At 48.7% G+C, this 26223-nt stretch overlaps 1 protein-coding gene across 1 annotated transcript in view; it reads right to left on the bottom strand.

Annotated features, from left to right (window-relative positions):
- Positions 1 to 3913: 3913 nt before the first annotated feature.
- PRPF39 (pre-mRNA processing factor 39) overlaps positions 3914 to 26223 on the bottom strand; it is a 481116-nt gene continuing 458806 nt past the window's right edge. The window contains exon 14 of the mRNA XM_069638752.1: positions 3914 to 4860. Coding sequence (XP_069494853.1) covers positions 4804 to 4860 — 57 coding nt within the window. The 3' untranslated portion in view covers positions 3914 to 4803. The remainder of the gene's footprint in view (positions 4861 to 26223) is intronic.

Below are 26223 nucleotides of genomic sequence, written 5' to 3'. Positions count from 1 at the left end.
TTCCTTGAAGGCTGTCGGAGGAGGGGGTCTGGAAAAAGCACTTTACCCCCATCCCCTCCCCTTTTGTTTCTTGAGCCGATTTGGAGTGGGTGAGCGGTCCAGCTGCCTGGATCTCCGTTCCTGAAAGCCTCAGAACCCTCCGTACATATGCCCCTTGTCGGAGCGCTGCTGTGACTGCATGTACGATTTGGCCGTGGTCTTAGTCAAGATGGATAAAGACTTGGCCGTTTGTGAGCTGTTTCTCTTTTTGTCCAGCTCCTCATCTGTGGTGGAGTGGAAGAGTGCCCCCGGCCCCCCACAGTCCCTCCTAATGGCAGGTCTAATATGCGTTCCTGGATGTTCGGGTTGAATTTCGTTGCAGAGCCAGGCTGTCCTTATGTCTGTGGTGATACAGGTGGCACGGCCAGAGGTGTCAATTTGGGCCACGGTGGATTCCATGTCTTACACCACTAGCTTGGCCTCAGCCAGTCCTGCCTTGAAACGTGATTGGCTCTGCGCAGGGAGTTCAAATCCGCAATTTCCCGCCATAACGTTTGGTTAGAGGCACCCAGCATGGCATCAGCGTTGGCCTGATGAAGATGCAAGGACACGTTGGAATACAGCTTCTTCCCATACGCCGCCAAGATCTTCTACTTGCCTAGCAGCATCGCAGAGGAGGCGGCTGCAGATGGGCCGATAGCAAGAGTGTATCCCCCTACAGCTGCCTGTACTTTGCATCCAGGCGCCGATTGGCTGGCTGGACAGAGTGGGGCTTGAGTCAACCATTTTTGGCCAGGGAGACTACCTTGGTCTGCAGTGGAATTCCCGTTTTGGCAGAGGGGCATCGCGTGAGGACCTCAGCAAGCACCTCCTCTGCTGGTAGCTCAACCTCAGGTCGAGGTAGGCCCAGATACTCCGCCAGCCCTGCAAGACGTTTGTGGAAGGCCTTGGCTGACGAGGGAGTGTCAGGAGGATCCTGCGTAGGTGGGGGAGTAGTGGGAGCCGGAGGCTGTGGAGGAGGCTGATATGGAACCACCTGAGGAAATCGGCTGGGGGGCTGGAGGCAGAGGCTGCGCTGGGCATGAACCTGGCAGAGTAGCCTGCGGTGCCGGAAGCATTGGAGGGAGCACGTCCCCGATGGCCTCTCCGAAGATAACCCCTATCCGAGGGGATATCATGAGCCCGAGGAACCTCTCAAAGAACCTGTCTTCACAGGTCAGAGGGGTGGTAGGGGATACAGACGTGGTAGCGGGAGGCTGCTGGAGCAGCTGCATACCCTTTCCGTAAGGACGCAGCAGGAACCTACCCCGCGCAAAAGGATAGGCTGTATGTCATCAACCTGTTTGAGGCCAGTCCCACATCGATGCTCTATCCTTGACAAACTCCTGAAGTGGCGCCAGATGAGTGCCGATGTCTGGCCCGGCAGCCATTTTGTCAAGCTGCCTGCCACATGCCTGCGTCGTGTTGCTTGGCTCGTTGGGCCCAGGATCGCGATGCCTACCCTGCTCCTCGGGCCTAGACCTGGTAGGCGACACCCTCGGCCCAGGGGTCGGTAGAGCTGCGTTTAGGCGCCCCCTCTGACATATTGCCAGTACAAGGGCAAAGCCTCTCAGGTGAAGTCCCGGTAAAAGAACCTTCCGGACCCTCAACACTGTCACCGGGAGGATCCGGGAACCCTCAGACTGTAGGCTGCTAACTGGAGCAGCCTCGGTGCACGTGCTGGTACAAGGACCTGAACGGTCCATCCCTCGCGGCGAGTCCTTGGGAAGGAATCTCCCTTGTGGGGTGCGATGGAAAATAGAAGCCCTACCTTGGGCCTGGATCAATGTTTCACGAAGTTCTTCAGGTCCTCTATAGGCGACTTCTGGAATAGCTCCCTCCACCTGGCTAGTCTGTTCTTCAGCAATCTCAATGACAGGGCGTTGCAAACTGTACAAGCATGCCAACCGTGGTCTGTACCAAGGCAACGTAGACAGAGGGTGTGGTGGTCTGAAGTTGGGAAGAACCTGTCGCAGGATGGACACCTGCTGAACCCTGTTGAAGTCGACATGCGCAGGAGAGTAGCGCGACCTCTGAGGACAGAGTACCTGAATGATAAAGACAAAGAAGAAGTGTCCACTTGTGGAATTACACGGCCAAAGCCAAATCCAGGAGCGCTGGTGAATTCGGCCCGTTCCTGTTGACACGGAAAAGGGGACTAAGGTGCGACATTGGAGGGCGGAATCAGCGCATGCTCCCAGGGCAGCACCCCCGCGCACCTCTAAATTTAAAGGGGAACTCTCATAAAGGGACACTCATACAGTATGGAGGAAAGGGGACAGGACGTAAGAGTACAAAAGGGCACAAGTAAAAAGTTAAAACTGAAGTTAAAAAAAAAAGTCTGCTTCCACCAGCCCATATGACACGGTAATTGGGTATCCCTAAACATTTTCGGAAAAAAACAACTGAATGGTATATTTGTTTGAATTTCGGCTGTACAATTATTTCATACAGGCAAATATTTCAAAAAAATATATCATTCGGTGCCATTATAGTAAACCAGGGGAGCAGGGGTCGGAGGGGTGTCCCCCGCACGCTTGTTCACTATAATGGCATTGGGGCAAGAGGGGGTGTCCCCCGCTCTGGATTTATTAAAAAAAAAAACCAAAAAAAAAAAAAGTACCACCCTGCGGCGCTGGTTCCCATCTCCCATCCATGTAAGTGAAGGGAACTGGTGTTGCAAAAACAAAGGAACATACAAGGCAACATTTAAAATAAACTATTTGTACGCAAAAGGATAGACTATTACAGTGAGTTGAGGACAAAGACTATCCACACATTTTAAGGTGTAGTAAACTCCTAAAGAACAAAACCAGCCTTTCACAATTGTGGTAAAATCTCTGGGCACCTAGTATGGGTGGAAAGGAGCATGAAGTGCAACTCTAGGCCATATACAAATGTGAAGACTTGCCACTTGGGACCAAGTGAGCTTGTTCGTGTAGTCCTTATACATCTCCATCTTTAAACATTGCAACCTTGTTTTTCTAAAATGTGGTTTAAGAAAATGCAATTATACATTCCTTGCTTTCGAAACATTGCACTTTCAAAGCACTATAAAGGACGGCTTTCTTCCCCACCTCAGTTGGTACGGCTTTTCGCAGTCTATAATGTGCTCGCACCTTGTTGTGTAGTCACAGAACAGCATGATGGCGACACCTTGCTTTTTCGACAGACATTGTTTGCCATTTTTCTTTTGACTTGTATGCCAGTGTGCTGCCTTTGCACTCATTTCTCTACTCTAGTTGAGCCCATCTATAACGGATGTAGAGATGAACACAAATGGGTCAGAAGTTACTCCCTGATTAGCATATTAACAGACGCAGAAAAACCCTCCATGTGTGTAGAATTCTGCACCTGCCTGGTTTGCTTACATTTCATCTTGCTCAGGAACAGTCCTTATTGCATCATTGCTCAAAGCCGCTGTACAAAGACTAATTCACACCAGATTAGGTTTTGGTAGCGCCCAAGCTACTTGTTGGACACTACTGCAACAATGGATACTGTAACACCGCACACTGCAAATGCTTTGTCAGACATGTTTTGGCATTTGGGTTTATGGGGAAAATGCAGTGCGCGCTAAAGCTTTGGTTTTTTTCATGATATAACACGTTTCAGTTATCAAGCCTTTAGCGCGGACAGACTGAAATAAATATACCTCTTTATTATAGAGATGTTGGGATTCCTGGGAAGGGACAGTTTGCCTCTATGCAAAGAAAAATCTGATCAGCCACAGGCCAATTACTGGTTTCATGAACAATGGTAAAATCTACTTTTGGTGTTCATAATCTGCACAAACATGTATCAAGTACTTGTTTATCTTACAACCAATACAACTTTGATCCGCGAAAACCAGAAGCAAGGCGAAAAGCAAGTTAATGGTAACAAAAACACTAGATCATTGGACAAATCCTTTTTTATTATGAAACTGAAACCTGATCAGCATGATCAAAATGAAAACTGCTTGTCAAAAAGCTGTACTCAAACCTTCCAAATAGAAAAAAAACAATTTCAAACTTTTTTAAAAAATTGTTTCTACCTTTATGCCTCCACACATTGCATGTGCAATATTAGGAAATAAATAGTATTCATAAGTATGCATTTCGTTTACAATCCTCCAAGTATGATTGCTTTACTATGGAGTACTATATACAAAGATGTGACATTTATTCTAATTTGAGTTTCCCAAGAAAATTGTGTATCAAGTGTTTACAACTCTCGGGTGCTTCTGTCCAATAGCGTAAAGCACACCGATAAGTCTGCCAAGGAGGGGAGGTAAAGTCAGCTTTGAAAAGGACATGAGAAAATAATGGTCTTACATCAAATAAGTGATGACTAGTTGCCTTAACTAACAAGACCACTTTCAAAGCAGTCTGAAATTATATTTGTACAATGTGGCAATCTATGTGTACATAGTGCATGGGGTATTTTACATTAGTATCAAATACATTATATATGCAAGAAAATGTAAATGTGTTCAAACAACCTGTTACAGAAAAAGCTATTAAAATGGCGCACAATGCCAAAACCAAATTATTCCAGATTTACTTTTGGAAAAGGGCATTTTTTAAAACCAACTTCTGTCCAAATTGCCATCATAGGTACAAGCGAACAAGCACGAAAGGGCCACAGTCTATGTCGACCTGTTGTCAAATCAAGTGTACTTGTCAGAAGGAGACATTTCATCCATATATTATTCAGTTTGTCTTTGTATACATCCCTAAAGTTAAAAAAATATATGTAATCGTTCTGTGGTTTTGTTGAAATAATGAATTGAAGTCCATCAAATCAAGTTGAAGGTGCGGTATAATACTGGGGATAATTCCAAGAATTTTGATAATTGTACTGAAAGGGAAAGAAGAAAGGTTTAAGTTAATGTGCATGATGGATTCATAACATTGTAATCCTATACACTTCACATTTCTTTCAAAACACTAATTCAATAATATACTAACTCTACCATGTTTTAATACCTCAGTTACCGCCTCTGATTTGTTCCTTGAACAAACTCTAGCATGAAACAACATTCAATTTATGAAAGGGTGGGGGCTTGGTGCCCAGTTAGGGGAGTTTTCCTACAGTCCACTTGAAGTAAGACTTCATAAATCTATCCCTTGGCATACAGGTCCCCAACTCTTAGTACAAGTCTGTACTACTCAAAGGATCTTGGTAGAATGGCAGAGCAGCCAGGCTAATCATAGGAGGAAGATGTGAGCTGTAGCGAAGTACACTGAACCCAGCAAGTACAATAGTCGAAAGAAACACCTACAAATAAAATGTTTTATTAAAATATACATAATTACACAAGGAAGGTAGATAAGGAACAAGTTACTTACCTGTAACTGTTCTCCAGCATGGGTCTGGCATGGATTCACATGCTCATGAATATTCCCCGTCAGGCTGGGAATCCTCGGTAAAGAAAAATCAGTATCAGTTTCGTTTCCGATCTGTCTTTCGTAGTAGTAACCAATCACTGATCTCTGCGTCATACTGACCACAGCCAATGACTGCCCTCTCCCTAAGCCCCGCCTCTGGCAGCCATCCTCAGATTTGGTAGCATGTGAAGTGGCAGTATGACCAAGTGAAGAGCCGCAGAGGGATAGGCAGGAGGGTTCGCATGTGAATCCATGCCAGACCCATGCTGGAGAACAACAGTTACAGCTAAGTAAATTGTTCCTTCTCCAGCATGGGGTCTGGCATGGATTCACATGCTCATGAATAAAAATACATAGCAGTGCACACATGCACAACCACGGCAGGTGGCAACAGGCTCAACATTAAGCAATAAAACAACTCAACATTAAGCATCCCTTAACTCCTCACCAGGCTCACCTTAAGGGAACAGGTTGCGCAGCACTGCCTGGCCGACCCTGGACTCCTCCCTGGAATCCCGGTCGATGCAGTAGAATTTCGTGAAGGTGTGCGTCGACCTCCACGAAGCAGCCCTGCAGATATCCAGCAGGGGCACACCAGATAGGAACGCCGTGGTAGCTGCGATCGCTCTGGTGGAATGGGCTCTCGGGCGGCCGGGCAGCAGTCGGTTTGCCAACCGATGACAGTACAGGATACAGCCGGAGAGCCATCTGGAAATGGAAGCCTTTGAGAGAGCCTTCCCCTGATTGACAGGTCCAAAGTTCACAAAAAGTTGTGACTTCTTCCGAAAACTCTTCGTCCGGTCTATGTAGAACTTCAGCGCTCTAGCCACATCCAGCAAGTGCAAAGTCCTTTCAGCCGGCGACGAAGGCGACGGGAAAAAACAGGCAACACCAAGGGTTCGTTGAGGTGGAAGTCCGACGGCACCTTGGGCATGAAGGAGGGGTGCGTCCTGAGCACTAACCTCGTGTCGTGAAAAGTCAAGTACGGGGGCTTGCAGGAAAGGGCCTGGATCTCTCCCACCCGTCGTGTGGAGGTGATGGCCACAAGAAACGCTGTTTTCCACGACAAGAACTTCAACGGAGCTGAGTGCAGAGGCTCGAACGGAGGTCCCATGAGCTTGGTCAGCACCACGTTGAGCTCCCACGCCAGGGCTGGAGCGTTCACCGGCGGGAACAATCTGAACAGTCCCATCATGAATTCTTTCACCAGACGATGAGACCACAAAGGTGTCTGTCCCGTGGTTCTGGTGTATCGGGAGATCGCAGCAAGATGAATCTTGATGGAAGCGTGCGCCAGTCCAGCCTTGGCCAGCGTCGGTAGGTACGGCAGTACTTGAGGAGCCGTAATCCGTAGAGGGTTAATCTTCTGTGCGTGGCACCAGACAGAGAACCTCTTCCATGTGTCCGTAGCATTTAAGAGTTGCGGACGCCATGGCCTTTGCAAGAACCTCTCTGCAGTCGGCCGTTATATCGTAACCTCCAAACTCTAGCGCTGCAGGAGCCAGGCCTGCAAGTTCAGCGACTTCGGGTCGTGATGGAGGATGGCGCCTCCTTCCCTGGAGAGAAGATCCGCGTCCACTGGCAGCTTGATTGACGGGGACGCTGACAAGTCCAGAAGGTCCGGGAACCATATCTGCCTCGGCTACGCAGGTGCGACGAGGATCATCCTGCACCGTGACCCCTTGAGCTGGTTGATGAGCCAGATCAGCAAAGGCAATGGAGGGAACGCCTATAGAAACAGGCCCTCCCAGGGGAACGAGAAAGCATCGCCCATGCTCCTCGGCTGGGGAAACCTGCTGGCGAACCTCCGGCACTTGGAGTTTGTCGCCGTCGCGAACAGATCGATCTGGGGTGTGCCCCACCGTCGGAAGAGGCGGTCCACTAGATCCTGTCGTAGTTCCCACTCGTGGCACGAGTGCAGCTCTATGCTGTGCGAGTCGGCGATGGTGTTTTTTATTCCTGCCAGATGAAACGGCACCAGAAACATCCCTTGGGCGACAGCCCAATGCCACAGATCCTGCGCCTCCTTGGACAGGGCTGGGGATCTGGTACCGCCCTGCTTCCTGATGTAGAACATGGTGGTGGTGTCGGTGAAGATCCTCACCACCTTGCCCTTGAGGGACGGAAGAAAGGACCTGAGGGCCCAAAACACTGCACGGAGCTCCAGGACGTTGATATGGAGGGACTTCTCCGTCGGAAACCAAAGGCCTCTCGCGTGCAGATTTTCAGTGTGCGCTCCCCACCCTTCCAGGGAGGCATCCGTGGTCACTGTCTTCTGGTGGCCGGGGTCTGGAAGTCCATGCCCGCCGTCAGATGCGCGCGGGTGCCCCACCACCGGATCGTTTGTCGGAAACTCTCGAGTGTGATCCTGTCCTCGAAGCTGCCCGTCTGGATCCAGCGAGCGTCCAGGAACTCCTGTAACGGGCGCATCCGAAGCCTGCAGAGGCGGATGAGATAAATGCAAGACGATATCATTCTGAGGAGGGATTTGATGGATTTGTTCAGTCGTCGTAGGTCCAGGATGGGACGCCATCCTCCTGTCTTCTTCACGAGGAAGTATCTTGAGTAAACTCCGGAGCCCCGAAGCCTCTTTGGGACGAGCTTGATGGCGCCTTTCTTGAGCATCGCCTTTACCTCCAAGAGAAGTTGAGGGATGTGATGTTCCTTCCTGGCCACGGGGGGACGCGCGGGCACTTCTTTAGAAACTCAAGCGCGTGACCCTGGGCCAGGGAGTCCAGCACCCAACTGTCGGTGGAGATGGACTCCCACACGCAGACGAAGTTCGCCAGCCGACCTCCCACCGGGGTGCTTTGGTGGGGGCCCGACCCCACGGCCGGTTCAGTCCTGCTTCGACGAGGCTTTGCCGCCTTGTCCTCCCTGGCGACGACGGCGGCGGGGTCCGGCCGACTTGCCTCGTCCCCTGTAGGCTTCCTGTGACAACGAACGGGCTGCTTGACGGTAGGTGGAATATCCGCCGCCGGAACCTTTGGAGGCATCCTGCTTGCCCCCGGTGCTCTGAAAGGGTGGCCGTCGTTGCTGGAGAACACCAAGAGCCCGGGCTGTCTCCGTGTCCGCCTTGATGGCTTGCAGGGAATCGTCCACTGTTTTCCCAAACAGGTAGCTCCCGTCGAACGGCATGTCCAAAACTCTGGTCTGCACGTCCTGCCGGAAGACCGTTGCCTTGAGCCATCCACGCCGTCTAAGGCACACGCTGTTGCCCAACTGGCGAAACCCAGTGTCAGCGATGTCCGTCGCTATCGTAATGGCGTGGTCCAACGCCACTTCTCCTTTCTGCAAGATCTCTAGGCCTCCGCCCATCAGCAAACTCACTGCCCAGCCCACCACACTGCTCACCCTTTTTATTGCACTCTCTGCTCTCTCATTTCTCACTACACCCACACCCCAAACCAACACCACAGCTCCGCCTCCACTCCCACTCAACCTACCCCAGCGGAAACATACCTATCCCCTGCAGACATATGCTCTGCACAACCCTGCACCACAACTATGTGCAGACTGGATAGACTCACAGCTCGGACACTCACTGCAGAACTCCGCACTCAACCCACTTCTACAGCAATCGGAAACAATAGACTAGGCTTCCGCGCTACACACAAACACACCCCTCACCAGGAACACTCAAACATCAGCAAACAGTCCACCAACCACACCAGACCCCACACTGCCACTACACACCAGACCTCTTACCCCACCACACAAAAACCAAAAAATAAAAAAATAAAATCACACCCACATCAAATGCACTCATTAATGTACGCTCCCTTCCAGCCCATGCTACTGAGATCCACGACCTCATAACCGACATCAACCTACTAGCCATCACAGAAACCTAGCTCCATGAAGCCTCTGGCCCCGCCGGCGCACTTGCATTACCACCAGGCTTCCATCCTCAGGCAGGACAGAATAGTAGAGTGGGAGGCGGAGTAGCCATCATCTACAAAGAGCCTCCAACTTCGATTTATCACTCTCCCCTGGACCTGTAACTGATTTACTATCGGCAAGTCGCACTGTCCCCCAACAGCACCATCAACATGCACGTACTGTACCACGCCCCCCCCAGCCCCCTTGACTCGCAGAAACACCTCACCCACATACTCAGTAATATCAAAAGCACCAGCAAGACCCTCCCATTAGGAAGCCTCAATTTAGGATTTAATGATGAGACAAAAACACTGATACCTTCACTAAAGAACTTAATGACTTGGGATTCACCCAAAAAGTATTAAGTCCCACTCATGCCAAAGGCCGCATCCTAGATTGGATTGCGGACCATAACTGCCTCACAACCATCACCGCCAACACCACCCTACCGTGGACCGATCACAACTGTATCAAATTCACTATGCGATCCCACAAAAGAGCAGCACTAAAAAACTGGCAATCTGACCCCTCCACCAGTACCAAAAACAAATTCAATTTTATCTCCCACCAATACAAGAATCCATCACCGATGCCACAGCCAACGCTTTTAACACACAAATCTCCAATGCCAAATCACACTCCAAAGAGATCTTCGCCATTTTTAATGAGCTCATCTCCCCCCCCCCCAATACACCAGACGAAATAATCAAAGATGAAGCTTGGTGTACCAGCATTCAAGCTGCCATGCTACACAAAATTGACCTCCTCCAAAAGAAAATCAAAGACCACTGCAAAGCACTTCCTCAACCGACAGGAACTAAACCTACCAACACCCCACCCACCTCCTCCAAGCCCACCATACCCGACTTCTCCTTCAGAGACGTCACTGAATCAGAAGCTATTAACCTACTAAAAAATCTCAAACCCTCCCCCTGTAAAGGCGATATTTGCCCACCAAAACTCAAAGACTGTGCAGACTTCTTTGCGCCGCTCTTCCCGGCATTCATCATCGCGTCCTATAAAACAGGCATCCTCCCAGCTAACCTCAAAGAGGCCTGGGTCCGGCCTCTACTAAAAAAAATAAAAAATACTCAACCCCTTACAACCAAACAACTACAGACCAATAACCACAGTGCCATTCCTGAAAAGCTGCACACTGCCAAATCCAACACTCTCTGGAAACCCACTCCATCCTCGGGACTAAGCAATCAGGCTTCCGGCAAGGACATGGCACAGAAACAGCCCTGGTAGATCTGAAGAGTCGGATCACCCAAATCATGGACAAAGGCAAGCCTGCTCTTCTGCTCCTTTTAGATCTCTCAGCCGCTTTCGATCTGGTTGATCACAAGACTCTCACTTCACACCTCACACACTCAGCCAACTTCTCCAAAGAAGCAACCCTCTGGATCACTTCCTTCCTAGAGGGAAGAGCCATGAAAGTCTTCTCGGACATCGCCAACGCCACTCTCGACAATCCACTGCGGGGTCCCTCAAGGATCTTGCACTGCACCCACACTCTAACTTGTTCACCAAGCCCCTCTTTGAGAAACTTGACTCATACGGCATCACATACACAAACTATGTGGATGACACACAAGTACTTCTACCCCTTTCAGGATCATACAACCAAGACGCCAAGGCACTCCACACAATCTACTCCGTCATCAAGGCATGGATGGCAGTTAATGGCCTCTTCCTCAATGGTGACAAGACTGAAATCATGATTAGGTCAACAGAACACCCTAAACAAACTTGACAAACTGTACGCTAACTTCTCCATTGACAACTCCATCATCCCTGTATCCACAGCCGTAAAGACACTGGGAGTATAGTATACCTTGACTCTCCATTATCTATGACTAGACAAGTCAGCGCAATCACTTCCGCATCCGCACACCACCAAACTCAAATGCCATCAACCCCTACCTCTCTAAACCCAACTGCCTCTCTATAGCGAGGGCAACCATTGGAGCCAAACTGGACGACTGCAATTCACTCCTAGCATGCACATCAGCCAAAAACAGACTAAGTCACGCAGAACAAAGCTCTCCGGGCCACTCTTAGTATCCCAAGAGAGCACATCACCCAGGCCAGGCACTCGGCCCAATGGCTCCCGGTCAAAGAACGGATCACTCTCAAAATCCTCACTCACAAATGCCTCTCTCTCCGCCCCGTCCTATCTATCAGAAACCATCCTCAAACCTTCCTCCTCCTGTCCCACCAGGACCCAATACTCCAACCTAATCTGCATCCTACGCATCAAAAAAGCCAAAGCCGGAGGTCTACGTTTCCCCTATATTGCAGCCAAGACCTGGAACGCTCTCCCTGCAGACATTAGAGCGGAAAACTTGCTCCCTATTTTTCGCAGGAAACTGAAAAACTCATTCTTTGCAAAGTAATTAGGAAACTCTCAGGAATCCATGTAAATATACTGCATTGCTAATGTATACATGTCTACTGTAAATTCTGTATTGTATGTAATTACTGTATCCTATGTAACTAAGATATTGTCTGTAACAAGCGCCACGATGCCCCCGGTTTCTACAAATCTGAATAAATAAATACTATACCCATCACCAAAAGTACCAAAACCCTCACCCATGCTACAGCAGCGCAAGTGAGAAGCTCTAAAAAGCTCACTGAGGACAACCTGCACCCTTACCTAAACATCTGAACTAGCAACCCCCTTCGCCAAAGACCCTACCACCCTAGCTAACATCTTCAAAGACATCACCACTAAAGCAATGAACGAGATAGCACCCCTCGAAGCCAAAAAAGATAAGAAATCGTTACACACAAATTCATGGTTCACTGAAGAACTTCAGTGATTGCGTACTTGCAAAAGAGTAGCACTGAAAAACTGGCAAACCAATCCTAGTGTCAGCGCCAAAAATAAGTTCAACCTAATCTCCCACCAATATAAAGCAGCCATCACCTCAGCCAAAGCTAACGCTTTCAACACATGCATCTCCAATGCTAAATCACACTCCAGAGAGATGTTCTCCATCTTTAATGAACTTATCTCCCCTCCCAGCACACCCGACGAAATAGTCAAAGATGAAGCATGGTGTCCAAGCATCCAAACGGCCATGTTACATAAAATAAACCTCCTCCAAAAGAAAATTGAAGACCACTGCAAAGCCCTACCACCACAAATAGGGACAAAATCTACCATCTCAACTCCCGACTCAACCAACTCCAGACCTGTATTCTCATTCAGGGATATCACTGAACAAGAAGTTCTAGACTTGCTCAAAAACCTCAAACCCTCTACCTGCAAAGGGGACATTTGCCCACCTAAACTCATCAAGGACTGCGCAGACCGCCTCGCCCCACTATTCATGGCCTTCATCAAAGAGTCTTTCAAAACAAGCATTATCCCAGCCAGCCTCAAAGAGGCCTGGGTCCGCCCACTCCTAAAAAAAGACTTTCGACCCTCTACAACCCAATAACTACAGACCAATAACCACAGTGCCATCCCTCCTGAAATTACTGGACAAAGCTGCTAACTGCCAATTCCAACACTTTTTGGAAACCCGCTCCATCCTAGGAACAAGACAATCGGGCTTCCGGAAAGGACATGGCACTGAAACAGCCCTGGTGGATCTAAAGAACCAGATCACCCAAATCATGGACAAAGGCAAGCCTGCCTTGCTGCGGCTCCTAGATCTCTCAGCAGCTTTCGATTTGGTTGACCACAAGGCTCTCACATCTCACCTCACACATTCAGCCAACTTCTCCAAAGAAGCAGCACTCTGGGTCACCTTCCTCAAAGGAAGAGCCATGAAGGTCTTCTCGGATATAGCAAACGCTAAACCTACCACGATACACTGCGAAGTCACTCAGGGATCCTGCACAGCGCCCACATTATACAACTTGTTCACGAAGCCCCTCTTCGACAAGCTGGAGTCACTTGGTATCGCATACACGAATTAAGCTGACGATACTCAAGTACTTCTACCCCCTCTGAATCATACTACAAAGATGCCAACGCACTCCACACAATCTACTCCACCATCCAGGCCTGGATGGCGGTAAATGGCCTCTGACTCAATGGGGAATAGACAGAGATGATACTAGGCCAAAAGCACACCCTAACCAAGCTTGACAAACTATATGCCAACTTTACCATTGACAACTCCACGATCCCTGCATCTACAGCAGTCAAGACGTTGGGAGTATACTTCGACTTCTCACTAACCATGACCAGACAGGTTAGCGCCATCACCTCCGCCTCTGCACACACCAAACTAATAAACGCCAGGTCTGAAAGGGCGGCCGTCGATGGAGAACCCAAGGCCCGGGCTGTCTCGGTGTCCACCTTGATGGCCTGCAGTGACTCGTCCACTGCCTTGCCGAACAGGTTGTTCCTGTGAAAGGGCATGTCCAGTACCCTGGTCTGCACGTCCTGACGGAAATCGGTGGCCCTGATGTTAGATATTGGCAACGTTCAACTGTATTGGGACGTAGTATAGATCAAGTTATGTCTAAACGTGGGAGTGCTGACTCGCGTTTAGACAGAGGATCGGTAGCTACTGGTCCTTTAAGGTCTCGGCTGCCGGGATCTTGGAGGTTGGCATGGAAACGATGGCGTCCTGCCTGTACTTCCTGGTTTCGCCTAGCACGTTGAGGAGCGCCATTTACATCAGGTGACCTTATTTAAGCTCCGCCTTTACTCCGAGCCGGCGCTTCTGAATCTTGTATTCTTAGGCTCTTGTTGTTTCCTCGTTCTTGGAACTTTGTCTACGGATCTTCTGGCTTCTTCCGACCACGGACCTCCATTGATATTGTTTTGCCTATCCCCTGTGCCTCTGCTGACCGCCTTGTTTCTTCGACCATTGACTGTTTTATGGATTTACCCTGCCTTGCCCCTTGTACTGCTGCTGCTCGCACCGCTTCACGATCTCGGACCGTTTTATGGATTTGCCCTGCCTTGCCTCTTGTACTGCTGCTGCCCGCACCGCTTCACGACCTCGGACCGTTTTTTTTGGATTTGCCTTTCTTCGTTCCGCCAAAGGTGCAGCGGAGCCCGCACGGAACTGTAGGATCTACTGCTTCCCAATCCTTTCCTTCAACCCCACTGACCTTCAACGCCTGGAACTCAGCTCCACTCACGGCATTTAGACTTTGGAAGTTTACTTGACCTTGGATTGTTCTTGGGATCTTGAACTATTCGGTACACGGACTAGAGACTGCCTTGGTGTACCTTTTAGGCGTCCGCGTGCTGTCGGGTTAGGTCTTGGAACTTTTGATTTCTTGGATTTGTTCTTACCTTTGCATCTGGCTTCCACGATCTACTGGCTGTTCTACCCATTCCTAGAAACTACTTACCCGGTTCTTCAGTCTAAGGTGTTTACAAGATACAGGTTAGTCTTATTTTATTTGGTTCTATTCTAAGTACTGCTACGAATTGCATGGTGGTTACTGGTGCTCTTCTTGCAGTTATCTGGGGTCATCGCCTGTGCTCCTGAGACATCCTGTTGTAGTATCCTGCCCTCTTGTTCCGGGTTCTTCGTTGGTCTTCCATCTTTTGGCCAATCAACTGTTCTGGTTGTTTTCTTATTCAATCAATCAGTTTGGTAGATTGGCAAGAAGAACTCCTCAGCTACACTACGAGGGCAAGAGCAAGTCTGACACCTGAGCCAACTGCCAGGCGAAAACAAACGCTGTTGCCCATCTGGCGAAAGCCGGTGTCGGCGATGTCCGTGGCCACTGTGATCCGAAGCCACCCCGCCTTCCTGCAGGATTTCAAGGGTCTCTGCCCTCTTGGCGTCTGGGAGGAAGTCTAGGAGGGGAGCGATCTTGAACCACAGCTCACTGTTGTGTAGTATGCCACGATCGCGAGGGCGTTGGTTGCCTTGATAGTCGTTGCTGCCGACGAGATGACCAGTCATCCCATGGCCTCCAGCTTTTTCCCCTAGCCGTCAGATGGGGGAAGTGGAAGTTGATGCAGTCGCCCCTGCCGATTTTCTTGGCCGCCGCAGAGACCACCAAATCCGGGGTAGGCTGTGCCCTGAGGCACATAGGAGCCGAGTCTGGGTCCCGGTACTTCTCGTACCGGTCCCTCTTCGCAGGGGCCGTGGATGGGTTCTTCAGCAGGGACAGGCCTTCGTCCCAGATGTCCAGTAACGGGGCTGAGAGGACGGTCTCCCGTCGTTGGTAGAGGAAACCTTCCTTCTGCTCTTTGGGGCATAGCTGGAAAAGCTCTGATGCCCTGGCGATCATGGCGTGAAAGGAGCCAATTTCTTCAGGAGGGGAGGCCCGGGCAAAGGGTGATGGGAGATCCGTCCCGTCACCACCGTCATCCGTCCCCGCCATCTCTTTTCCCATCTCATGGAGGTGAAGGATGGAAGGTAGGAGGCTGGATTCGCCTCCGCTTGCTTGGTGGGCCACGCGACAGTTCAGGCCCCGCTGGATCGTCCGCTGGGTGTAAGGGCAACCTTGTCCTTATCTCCATACACAGGGTCAGCAAAGCCATCAAGATTGCTCCTGAATTGTCCTGTGGCGTAGGCATCAGTTGTGACGGATGGGGCGCGGGGGTCCTCCATTTCCTCCATGGCCCGCGGCTCCTCGTCTGCTCCACTGTTGCGCTCCATGTCCACCTCATCGGGATTCCTCTCGTAGGCCTCAAACTTCTTGTCCAGGATAGCTTTGACACCAGCCAGCTCATCCTCGGAGGTGGTATGTGTCAGTTATGGCTACCTTGCCCCCGCCCCCACTTTCTAGTCCTGGGGTTTCATGGGGGTCTTCTCAATAGGCTGGAAAGACGATTCCCTCCAGGGTAGCAGGGAAACTCTAGACCCAGAAGTAGTCTCCACTGGGGTAGGCTTCACCAGGGCCGCCACAACTCCTTCAATCGAGGCCTTTGCCGGGTGAATCAGGGCCTTTGCGACCGAGGCCGCGTCTGAGGCCTTCACCTTAGGGGGAGCCTTGGCTTTCTCCGTCGGGATCGACCGGGGCTTCTCCCGAAGCTTACCCGGGTTCTCAGACTTACTTTTTCCCGAGCCAGAGCGTTGGCACGTGGATGATGGCGTCGTTGAAATCGCGCCCTGCCTGGTAGCTGAGGAGCTGAACCAACTGCGCTCCCGGTGCTTTGCCTTTTGTTGGGCCCCCATCGCCAGATCACCCTCAAAAGTCTTAGAAGACCGCTTGGACCTCCTCTTCTCAACTGCTGCTGGGCTCTTCGCCTCCAGCGAGTCGTTTACGACGTTCCTTCATGGTCCAGGCGGACATGTTCTTGCAGAACGCACAGTTGTCCTCTACGTGCGACTTGTGGGGTGTAGGCAGTAGAGGCACTGGGAGTACTCGTCCTCGAAGAAATTGTGCAGTCCACATCTTGGGTAGTTCCTGAACAGGTTGAATCCAGTAGGCGTCGAATCTCCTTTGTCCTGGGCCATGTCCGAATCGGGATAGGCCTCAAAGGTCTTCCGGAATCCTCCAAGAAGTGTAATTCAATGAACATCCGCCCTTGAGGGGCGTAGAAAATTCCTAAACGGGTCCCCGTCGATCGGAAGAATCGGTGGAGCTTGAGGCTCGAATTGACCAAAGAAAATAAGAGTAAACTCTTTGAAAAAAAAATATGCAGTAAAAGCTCGAGAGCTACAGCACGAGGAGGACTCCCAACACTTAAACGTGCGGTAAAAATCTGAAGCTGGCTGCCAGAGGAGGGGCTTAGGTAGAGGGCAGTCATTGGCTGGGGGCAGTATGACCCAGAGACCATTGATTGGTTATTAGTAGAAAGACAGTTCAGAAACAAACAAACCAATTTTGTCTTTACAGAGGACTCCCAGCCTGATGACGGGGAATATTCATGAGCATGTGAATCCATGCCAGGGTATACACGCATTTCATCGCCGGATTTTTCATCGCCAAACACCCTTTTTAAAAATAGATTTGGGGGGTGTTTATAGGGGTTGGAGTATGATTATATAAGTATGGTGGGTTTGCCCCCCCCCCAAAACAAAAAAAAAGGTTTTTGGCGATTAAAAAAAAAAAAAGGCGATGAAGTGCCACAATGAAAAATCCGGCGATGAAATAACGTAGAACCCATGCCAGACAAGGTTTTTTCCTGGTGAAAAAGATTGCGTCTCCTGTCCCTTGTGAGGGACGCCCATGCAGTATGTAGGAAAGGGGACCGGATGTAGGAGTAAGTGGCAGTATGACGAGAAGAGCTGCAGAGGGGTAGGAAGGAGGGTTCACATTTGTGAATCCATGCTAGACCCATGCTGGATAACAAAAGTAACAGGTAATTAAGTTCCTTCTCCAGCATGGGGTCTGGCATAGATTCACATGCTCATGACAAAAAGAATACAAAGCAGTAGGACATTATACAACCAAGGGAGGTGGCAAGGCTCAACAGAAGCAATTACTCTTACCTCCGGAACCGGTCCCTTCAAGCAAAAAAGGTTGCGCAGCACTGCTTGGCCAACCATGGACTCCTCCCTGGAATCCCGGTCAATGCAGTAGAATCTCATGAAGGTGTGTGGGGCACACCAGACACGAACACTGTCGTCGCAGCAATCGCTCTGGTGGAATGGGCTGTCGGAAGGCCGGGCAGCAGTCGGTTTGCCAACAAATGACAGTGCGTGATACAGCCTGAGAGCCACCTGGAGATGGAAGCCTTGGACAAGGCCTTCCCATGGTGCACAGGAGCAAAGCTCACGAATAGGCGAGGCGTCTTTCAGAAACTTTGTGCATGCCACGAAGAACTGCAGAGCACAAGCCACATCCAGTGGGTGCAAAGTCCTTTCAGCCGGCAATGAAGGTTTCAGGAAGAACACAGGCAACACCAAAGGCTGGTTGAGGTGGAATTAGGATGGAACATTTGGCATGAAGGAGTAGAACATCCGCAGCACCATCCTCGAGTCATTAAAAGTCAGATCTGGCTGTTTGCAGGACAAGGCCTGGATCTCACCCACCATCCTGGCAGATGTGATGGCCACAAGGAATAACAAAGTTACTCACTGTAGTGACTACCTTACTCCTAGTCCATAGTCCCCTTTCCTCCATGCTTGTGGGACATTCAGTCCTTCGGTACGAGACTGGAGCACTTTTGTCAAAAAGCATCAAAAATGTAATTTTTGTCCTGCTTGAATTTTTATGCGGGGTACCGTAACCCCCACACTACTGAGCTCTGTCCCGCGCATCGCCCTTCAGTCCTTTTCTATCACCAGGTCTGAGACCATTTAAGCAATAATAGAGACAACTTAATAGAGAAAACTTAATAAAGGGGATGGCAGGTGGATGTGTGGAGGAAAGTGGACTATGGACTAGGACTAAGGTAGTCACTACGGTGAGTAACTTTGTTGTACTCCTACTTCCCGTCCCCTTTCCTCCATACTTGTGGGAGATTCCCAAGCACACTCCATAGGTAGTACAGGTGGATGGAAAACCCCTTCAGTAGTCACTGGAGTCTTTTCCCAGAGAAAAAGAGAGAAAGCCAAGTTAAGGGCGCACAGATGAAAGCTACTTTTTTTGAATTTTCGAATTACCAATTGCTAGCACTGAAGAAATGTTTTTAAACAGTAAACATAAGAAGCAGTCAGTTTGGGTTGCATTATAGTGCTGCTGTGTTATCAAGCAAAAGAATCTGAACAGGAAAGCAGTATTGGCAGCAGTTTGTTTGTGTTAGTTATTAACTTTAGTAAGACGCGTTTAGGAAGCATCGTAGTAATATTACGAACTAACTTAATTTGACGGCGTTTGTGAGCAACAGTTAACCAATTGGGTTTGTTTGCTACGTGTCTACGAGCGGAGCTGTTACAGTCTTTGAGTAAAGGATCCAATTACTTTTTGAGTGGGAATGTGCAGAGCGACGAAGTCCGTGTCCGCTACGCAGTTTGCTCGCATATCTCAGTTCAGGACAGAATAAAGGCGAATTTACCCTTCGGACTGCATAAAGGGTAAACTGAACATTTATCAGCAATTACGCCACGCGAGCAGCATTACAGCAGCGCGTTTGGATATAGACAGCAGAAGAGTTCAAAGTAGCTCATTTGGTTTAGTCCCTTTTCCAAGGAGTAAGGACTCTTAAAAAGAATAAACTCTGAAATGTGAGGATGGCAACCTCATAACAGAGGGAACTCATTTAATGTATATTTTTTAATATTAATATTTAGACTTAAGGTTAAGAATTCGGAAAGGTTTGCCAAGTCAAGAGTACTAAAGAAACTTTTCAACAGAGAAACTCAGTTTGAAGACCGGAGGAGTGAGTCTTAGTCAAGGGACTCAGCCCAAGAATACTGAGAGTTTACAATGTTAAAGAATATTTATACCGCGCACTATCACCACCGGATTGGTCCCCTGGCGGCTCTGAAAGAGGAAGGGAGTGTGAGTTAGTGGGAGGAAGCTGGAAAAGTGCAAGAAAGCAGTGATGTGCTGTTGGCAGCCTCAGCCCGGTGCCTCCGTTGGCTGGGCCTGGGTTGTTTTCGGCCGGTAGTCGTGTACTGTTGTGCTAGTCTAGGAGTGTTTTTTTGTTTTTTGTTGCAGTGTAGCGAAGTTTGTGTGGTTTGTTGTGCTATAGATTTGTGGTTGTGTTTGGAGTTTGAGAGGTATATACAGAGAGGGGAAATTGTTAGTGGAATTGGTTAGTTGGCATCTCTATCCTCAATTGGTGTGTTGGGCTAGCGTAATCCCACCAGATGGGACAGTGGCGCCCCGCGCCTCTGTCGCGATCTGGGTCCGTCCGGCATTCATTGTCCTTTTTATATCTTGCTCCCACCTCCACCCGCCTCCCTCACAACCTCATCTGTCTTTCCTAACCACTTACGTGGGCAGTGCACCTGCCAGCGTCCACAGCTCAGTTGGATGGGGTAATTGGTAATATCCCGATTAATCCACAACAGTGTGGTACCTAGTAGCAACTAAGGGGCAGGTGAAGATATTGGATGGGAACGGCTGGGGTTGTTAACTCCGTCTCTATGGGTGTAGACTTTGTTCCATTCTACCCAACGTCACCTGTCAATGTGCCATGGTTGATTCCCAGTCGGCTCTGGGAGCTTGTCAGTGTCCTTTCCGGTTTAGTCATTCTTTCTTTTCGGTTTTCAGTTTTAGTCTGGTGTTGAAGAGCAGGTTTTTAGCAATTCTCAGAATTTTCGGTGATCTTTGGAGTTTTATTTTTTTAGGGATGCTGTTCGAGGTTTTTGTGGCCAAGTGGCAGAAGGAGGTGCTGCCAAGTTTTTTCTTAAGGTACGGTTTTTGTTCCAGGTGGATTTCGTTGCTTGACCTGAGGAGTCTTGTTGGCTTGTAGATGGTCATTTTCTTTTGTAGGAATTGTGCACCTTGTCCAGAGATTGCCCTGTGCGTTATGCACATTGTTTTGAAGGTGATGCAATGTTTTACTGGGAGCCAGTGTAGTGTTTTTAGGGCAGAAGTGATGTGTTCTCTTCTGGATAGTTAGAGTAGTAATCTGGCTGCTGAGTTTTGGATCGAGTTCTTCAAAAAATAATCAGGCCTATCAAATCATAGGCAGCAGGTACGAAGAGGCAGAGTTTGGGAAAAGAGTTAGCCACAGGAATCTAGGGAGGTATGAGACTAAAGTAATGTGTGAGTAATTGTTTCCTAGGTATCATCTGAGCTATCCAGTCCAGTGGTGATCGGGTTCAGAGGTCCTAACCTATAAGAAGCCTGCGTTTGTTATTTTCTCCACTTCCCCTTGAGTTTGCCAGTTGATTTGTTATTTAAAGACTGCCGGATTGGCAGGCTAGGGGGTCTGGTGGGCCATCGTCGCTCCTGCAGGAATTCAGAGGCTGGACCTGACAGCAACAGCAGTCGCTTTGCCATAGAGTAGATGAGCATGGATATTGTTCGGTGATGAAGGCCTTGAATGCTTTAGGCTACTGAAAAACAAGGGGCCATCCAGCGGGGAATATTTGCTTTGGAAGCCAGTTTCCCCTTCAGGTCGCTGAAAAAGAGTTGAGGAACCTCTGAGCTTACTCGTTCTATCGAGGTAAAACTTCAGGGCTCGCCTGACGTGCAAGTTGGGTAAAACTCAGCACCAGATGCCAGTTTAAGAAAGAAGACAGGCTTGTTGGTATGAAAATCGGCAACCACCTTAGGCGGGAAGGAAGGATGAAAGCGAGGCACAACCTTATCCCCGTGGAAAGTGAGGAACCGATGTTTCACAGAAAAAGCTTGAAGCTCACTTACTCGTCTTGCTGATGCTATTGTGATCAGAAGGCAACCTTCCAAGGAAGGTACTTCAGATTGATAGTGACCATGTATTCAAATGGCTTGTAGCATAACGCCCTGGCGGGAAGAGATGAAGAGACCTGCAAAAGGCCGTTTGATGACTGGATTAGTCAATGAAAAGTAACAGCTGTTCATGGACAGATGCGCAGTAATAGCGGATAAATAAGTTCTGCATAACAGAACATCTACACCATAAACGGCCAGATGAAAGACAAAAGACAGTGTCGACCAAAGCTTGCCTGGGATTGAGCTGTTTGGCTAAACACCAATGGCAGAACCGGAGTCATTTGCTCCTGAACGGACCCCTCGTAAATGGCTTGCTGGCCGCTTGGATATGCGCACACCATCCTCCGATAGATCAAACTATTTTAACGATCTGAACTCAGGCCCCAGGTCACCAAGCTGAACGATTGTGGGGAGAGTGAATGCTCAGGTGAAGCAGGTCAGGAATCTGCAGTCATCTGGCTGGGGGAGTACCGACAGATGCTGTAGTTCTGAAAACCAGAATCTTGATGGGCCATCAAGGAGCCTTGAACAGAACAGTGCAGTTCGATGTGCTCCTGGGCTTACAGAGAGACATATGACCAGTTTCTTGTTTGAAGAAGTTGCAAAGAGGTCTACCTCTGGAATGTCCCATTGATGGAAAATGTTGGAGGACAATACTGTTCATGTCCCACGTGTTAGGCAGAATTGCACGCAGTACCCTCTGGGACCACCACATGCAATTCGGACTACAGGTGTAAGCAAAACCAACCTTTGGTATAGGTCTGTACTATACAGTTTGCGGTAGCGAGCTGAGCAGCCAGGCTCATCTCAAGAGGGAATGTGAGCAGTACAAGGATGTTACAGAGGTCTTACAATCGAAGTGGTTCAAGCAGACACTTTCACTCAAGGTTTCTTGGTAAAACACTAATTTATTAAACAGTCATTTAGAAAACATTCACTAGAAGGAGGCAACTTCATATTATACACAAATATACTTCAATACAAAACCATTCAGTTTGAGTAGATTAGGCTCCCCGAAAAAAGAGCAAAACGGCATTTCAGTTACTTTGAATGGGAGTACAAAGGCACAAGTTAATAGAGTAGATCACAAATACTTTCTTAAGCAGTGCAAATAGTTTCAGTTCACTAGATGACTCGATTCAGTTCAGTAGGCCTAAGCCAAAGTCAATGGGCTGGTGTCTTGGATAGGAAAGAGCAGTTCTTGTAGTAAACGGTAAAGCCTTTGCCAATGTTCACAGAAGAAGGTTGTGCGAAAAAGAATCATATGTTGGGTCACCAGCTCATTAGGCCTGCAGGTTGGGAAAGTTTCACCAACTTTCACAGTGAGTTAAGTTCTCTCAATCGGGTTGGCACAGTACCTTAGTATGAAGAAAAAGATGCAGCTGAAGACATTGGTTCCTGGCAGTTCCTGCAAATCTCACTGTTCCTGACCCTCAGTCGTGGGGACAAGAGGGAGAACATCAGGGGACTCATGCGCTGCACGGGGACGAGTCAAACAAGCTGGCAAAATGGAAGATCTTCGGTTCCAGAAGCTGTCATCAAGCTCACAATCTGGTGTCCTTCGTCCTGGTCAATCCTAACCAGCTCCGAGAAAGGTATCCAGGTGGCTTACGAGTTGAATGGTCCCACCAACTCAAAGGAAGAAGTCGACCTTGACGGGGCTTCTCTGTCGAGATGAACTTGGCGATTCGGACCTGCAGCAGGGCTTCACCGGGCAAACCAACAATCCAGGAGTTGCAGCAGCCATCCTCTTCCAGCTCTCCTTCGGTTCTTTTGTTCCAGTGGTCGACTGCTTTCCAGTCCAAGAGACTCACCTTTTAAACAGTTATCTCCCTTTCATTCCAGCCTAGCTGTCACTCACCCAGCAGGGTGGCTGTCCTTGCCGGACAGTCAGCCAGCCAATCACGCCAGAATGTATTTGGGTCTCCTATGAGACTAAGCACAGGGAGTTTCGGGCAACTCCCCCACTTCCTGCCCACCACAGACACGGTATTCAGTCCCGATACCCGCCAAAGGCATAGGAACAAAGGGACCAAACCTGGTTTGGCACACAGGGACAAACACTAGAAGGACCTTCGCAAAAAGAAATGCTGAAAAAAGAAGACCGGGACCTGTTTAAACAAAGGGGCTTAGGCACCATCTTGAAAAACATTGCTCCTGCGATTTTTAGCTACCGGTGTTCCCGGTTGAGAAAATCATGGTAGTTTGTTGTAAAAACCACTGCCACCAGCCATTTTGATGGGAAAGGGTAGCATTTGACTGCTACATTAGTTTCCAGATATAGGGGATACTATGCAACTCCTCCAGCACTCTACAGGAAGACAGTGTGTGCCTGGTCTAGGAGTTTAAAAAGACTAGTAAAGCCAATTTAACTTTACATTCTCTGGGAAACAGTAGTTTGTCCCAGAGAAGGTATTTAAACCTTTTGGAAGTCTAAAAGACATCCCTGTGTCACTGCACTGAGGGTGCTGTGTGACAAATAAAAAAGATGATGCCTATGGAGTTTTCTAAAACTCCATAACCAAAAGAAATAAACACAGAAAACAAACAGAATTAAAAAGTTCAAAGTCCCAAAGTTTAGCAAAAGAGCTGGAGGGCTCTAAGGTGGAGGGAATTAACACATTTTGAGAATTCGCCCAACACCACTCGTAACCGATGGCGACTGAGTGAATCTGCGGTCATAGCGAGATGACTCGGGATGTGTACAGCCTCGAGCCAAACTATGCTGATGTCACAGCCCAAATTTGTATGGCAAGATCCACAAGGAGAGGAGACTCAGTGCCGTCCTGCTTGTTGAAGTAAAACATGGCCACCTAATTGTTAGTGTGATTATCAACTACCCTGTTGCTATAAGGGAGGTATTCAAAATAGCCACTGTTAGGAAGAATTCTGAAAATGTGCTAATTCCTCTACATTAGAGCCCTCCAGCTCTTTTGATAAACTTTGGGGCTTTTAACTTTGTTTCTCAGAGAATGTAAAGTGAAATTGACTTGACTAGTCCTTCCAAATTCCTAGACCCAGCACACACCATCTTACAATGGAGTGCTGGAGGGGTTACATAGTATCCCTGTGTCTAAATACTCATGTAGCAGTCAACTGCTACCCTTTCCTATTGACTAGGCTGGTGTCAGTGGTTTTACAACAAACTACCATGATTTTTCCTGACCGCAAACACCGGTAGCTAAAAATCACAGGAGCCAGGTCTTTCAAGATGACGCCTTAAGCCCCTTTGTTTAAACGTGTCTCAGTCTTTTTTCGCTATTTCTTTTTGGAAAGGTCCTACTAGAGTTTTTCTGTGCACCAAACCAGGTTTGGTCCCTTTGTTTGTGTGCCTTTGGCAGGCTTCAGGACTGAAGACCACCTCTGGCGCCTGAGTGTCTGGGGTGGGCAGGAAGTAAGGGAGGTGCCCAAAACTCCCTGTGCTTAGTCTCCTAGGAGACCCAAATGCACTCTGGCGTGGTTGGCTGGCTGACTGTCTGGCAAGGACAGCCACCCTGCTGTGCGAGTGGCAGCTAGGCTGGAATGAAAGAGAGAGGACTGTTTAAAAAGGACTGTTTAAAAGCAGGCCCGAATTGCCAAGCTCTGCTCGACAGAGAAGCCCCTTTGAAGGACTACTTCTTCCTTTGAGTTGGTAGGACCAATCAACTCGTAAGCCACCTGGATACCATTCTCAAAGCTGGTTAGGATTAACCAGGGAGAAGGACACCAGCTTGTGTGCTTGAAGAACAGCAACCGGAATAGATCTGCCAACTTTGTGATCCATCCCTGTGCAGTGCAGGAGTCCGACGTCTTCCCTCTTGTCCACACGACTGAGGCTCAGGAACAGCGAGATCTGCAAGAACTGCCAGGTCTTCAGCTGCATCTTTTTCTTCCAATACAAAGGTACTGTGAAAACCCGACAGAGAACTTGCCTCATCCCGTGAAAGTTTGTGAATCTTTGGCAACTTGCAGGCCTAGTCAGCTTGTGACCAGACATAAGAACCTTTCTTCCTTGAACTACTTCTAAAAACCGTGGCAAAGACTTTTCTGTTTTAAATACCAGAACCGTTTTTACATATACAAGACACTAGCCCATTGACTTTGGCCTACCTATTGCATTGAATCAACTCCTCTGGTGAACTCAAACTATTTGCACTGTTTTAGAGTAACTAATATTCGTTTTAGTAACCTATGCCTTTTTGCTCCTATTTCAATGCTATTTTGCTCTGACTTCAAAGGAGCTCAACTGCTGAGTAATCAGTATTGTGATATTTTTGCGTGATATTGGTTGCCTCATTTAGTGAATGCTTTATAAATTGTGTAATAAATTAAGAAGTGTTTTACCAAGAAACCTTGAGTATATGTGTCTAACTGAATACTTGTCATTGCAGATCTTTGTGTAACACCCTTGCAAGCTCACATTCCCTCTTGAGATAAGCCTGGCTGCTCAGCTTGCTACCAAAAAAACGGTGTGGTACAGACTTATACCAAAGGTTGGCTTTGCTTACACCTGTTGTCCTAGTTGTGTGTGGTGGTGGTCCCAGAGGGTACTGCATACAAACTTTGCCCAATAGCAAGTACGGAAGAATCTGCGGGGCCATGACCCTCAGAAGATTGATCTTCTGCGTCCAGCACCACGTAGCGAAACACTTCCACTTATGTCCGTAGCACTTAACAGTCGACGCTCTGGAAAAGACCTCCATGCATTCAGCTGGCAACTCATAGCCTCCCAACTCTAAGGCTGCAGGAGCAAAGCCTTCAGGTTCAGCGATGCTAG

This window comes from Ambystoma mexicanum, chromosome 14 (assembly GCF_040938575.1).
Source record: "Ambystoma mexicanum isolate Mex_15411 chromosome 14, UKY_AmexF1_1, whole genome shotgun sequence".
Lineage (NCBI taxonomy): Eukaryota > Metazoa > Chordata > Amphibia > Caudata > Ambystomatidae > Ambystoma > Ambystoma mexicanum.
This window is presented reverse-complemented; position numbering and strand designations above follow the sequence as displayed.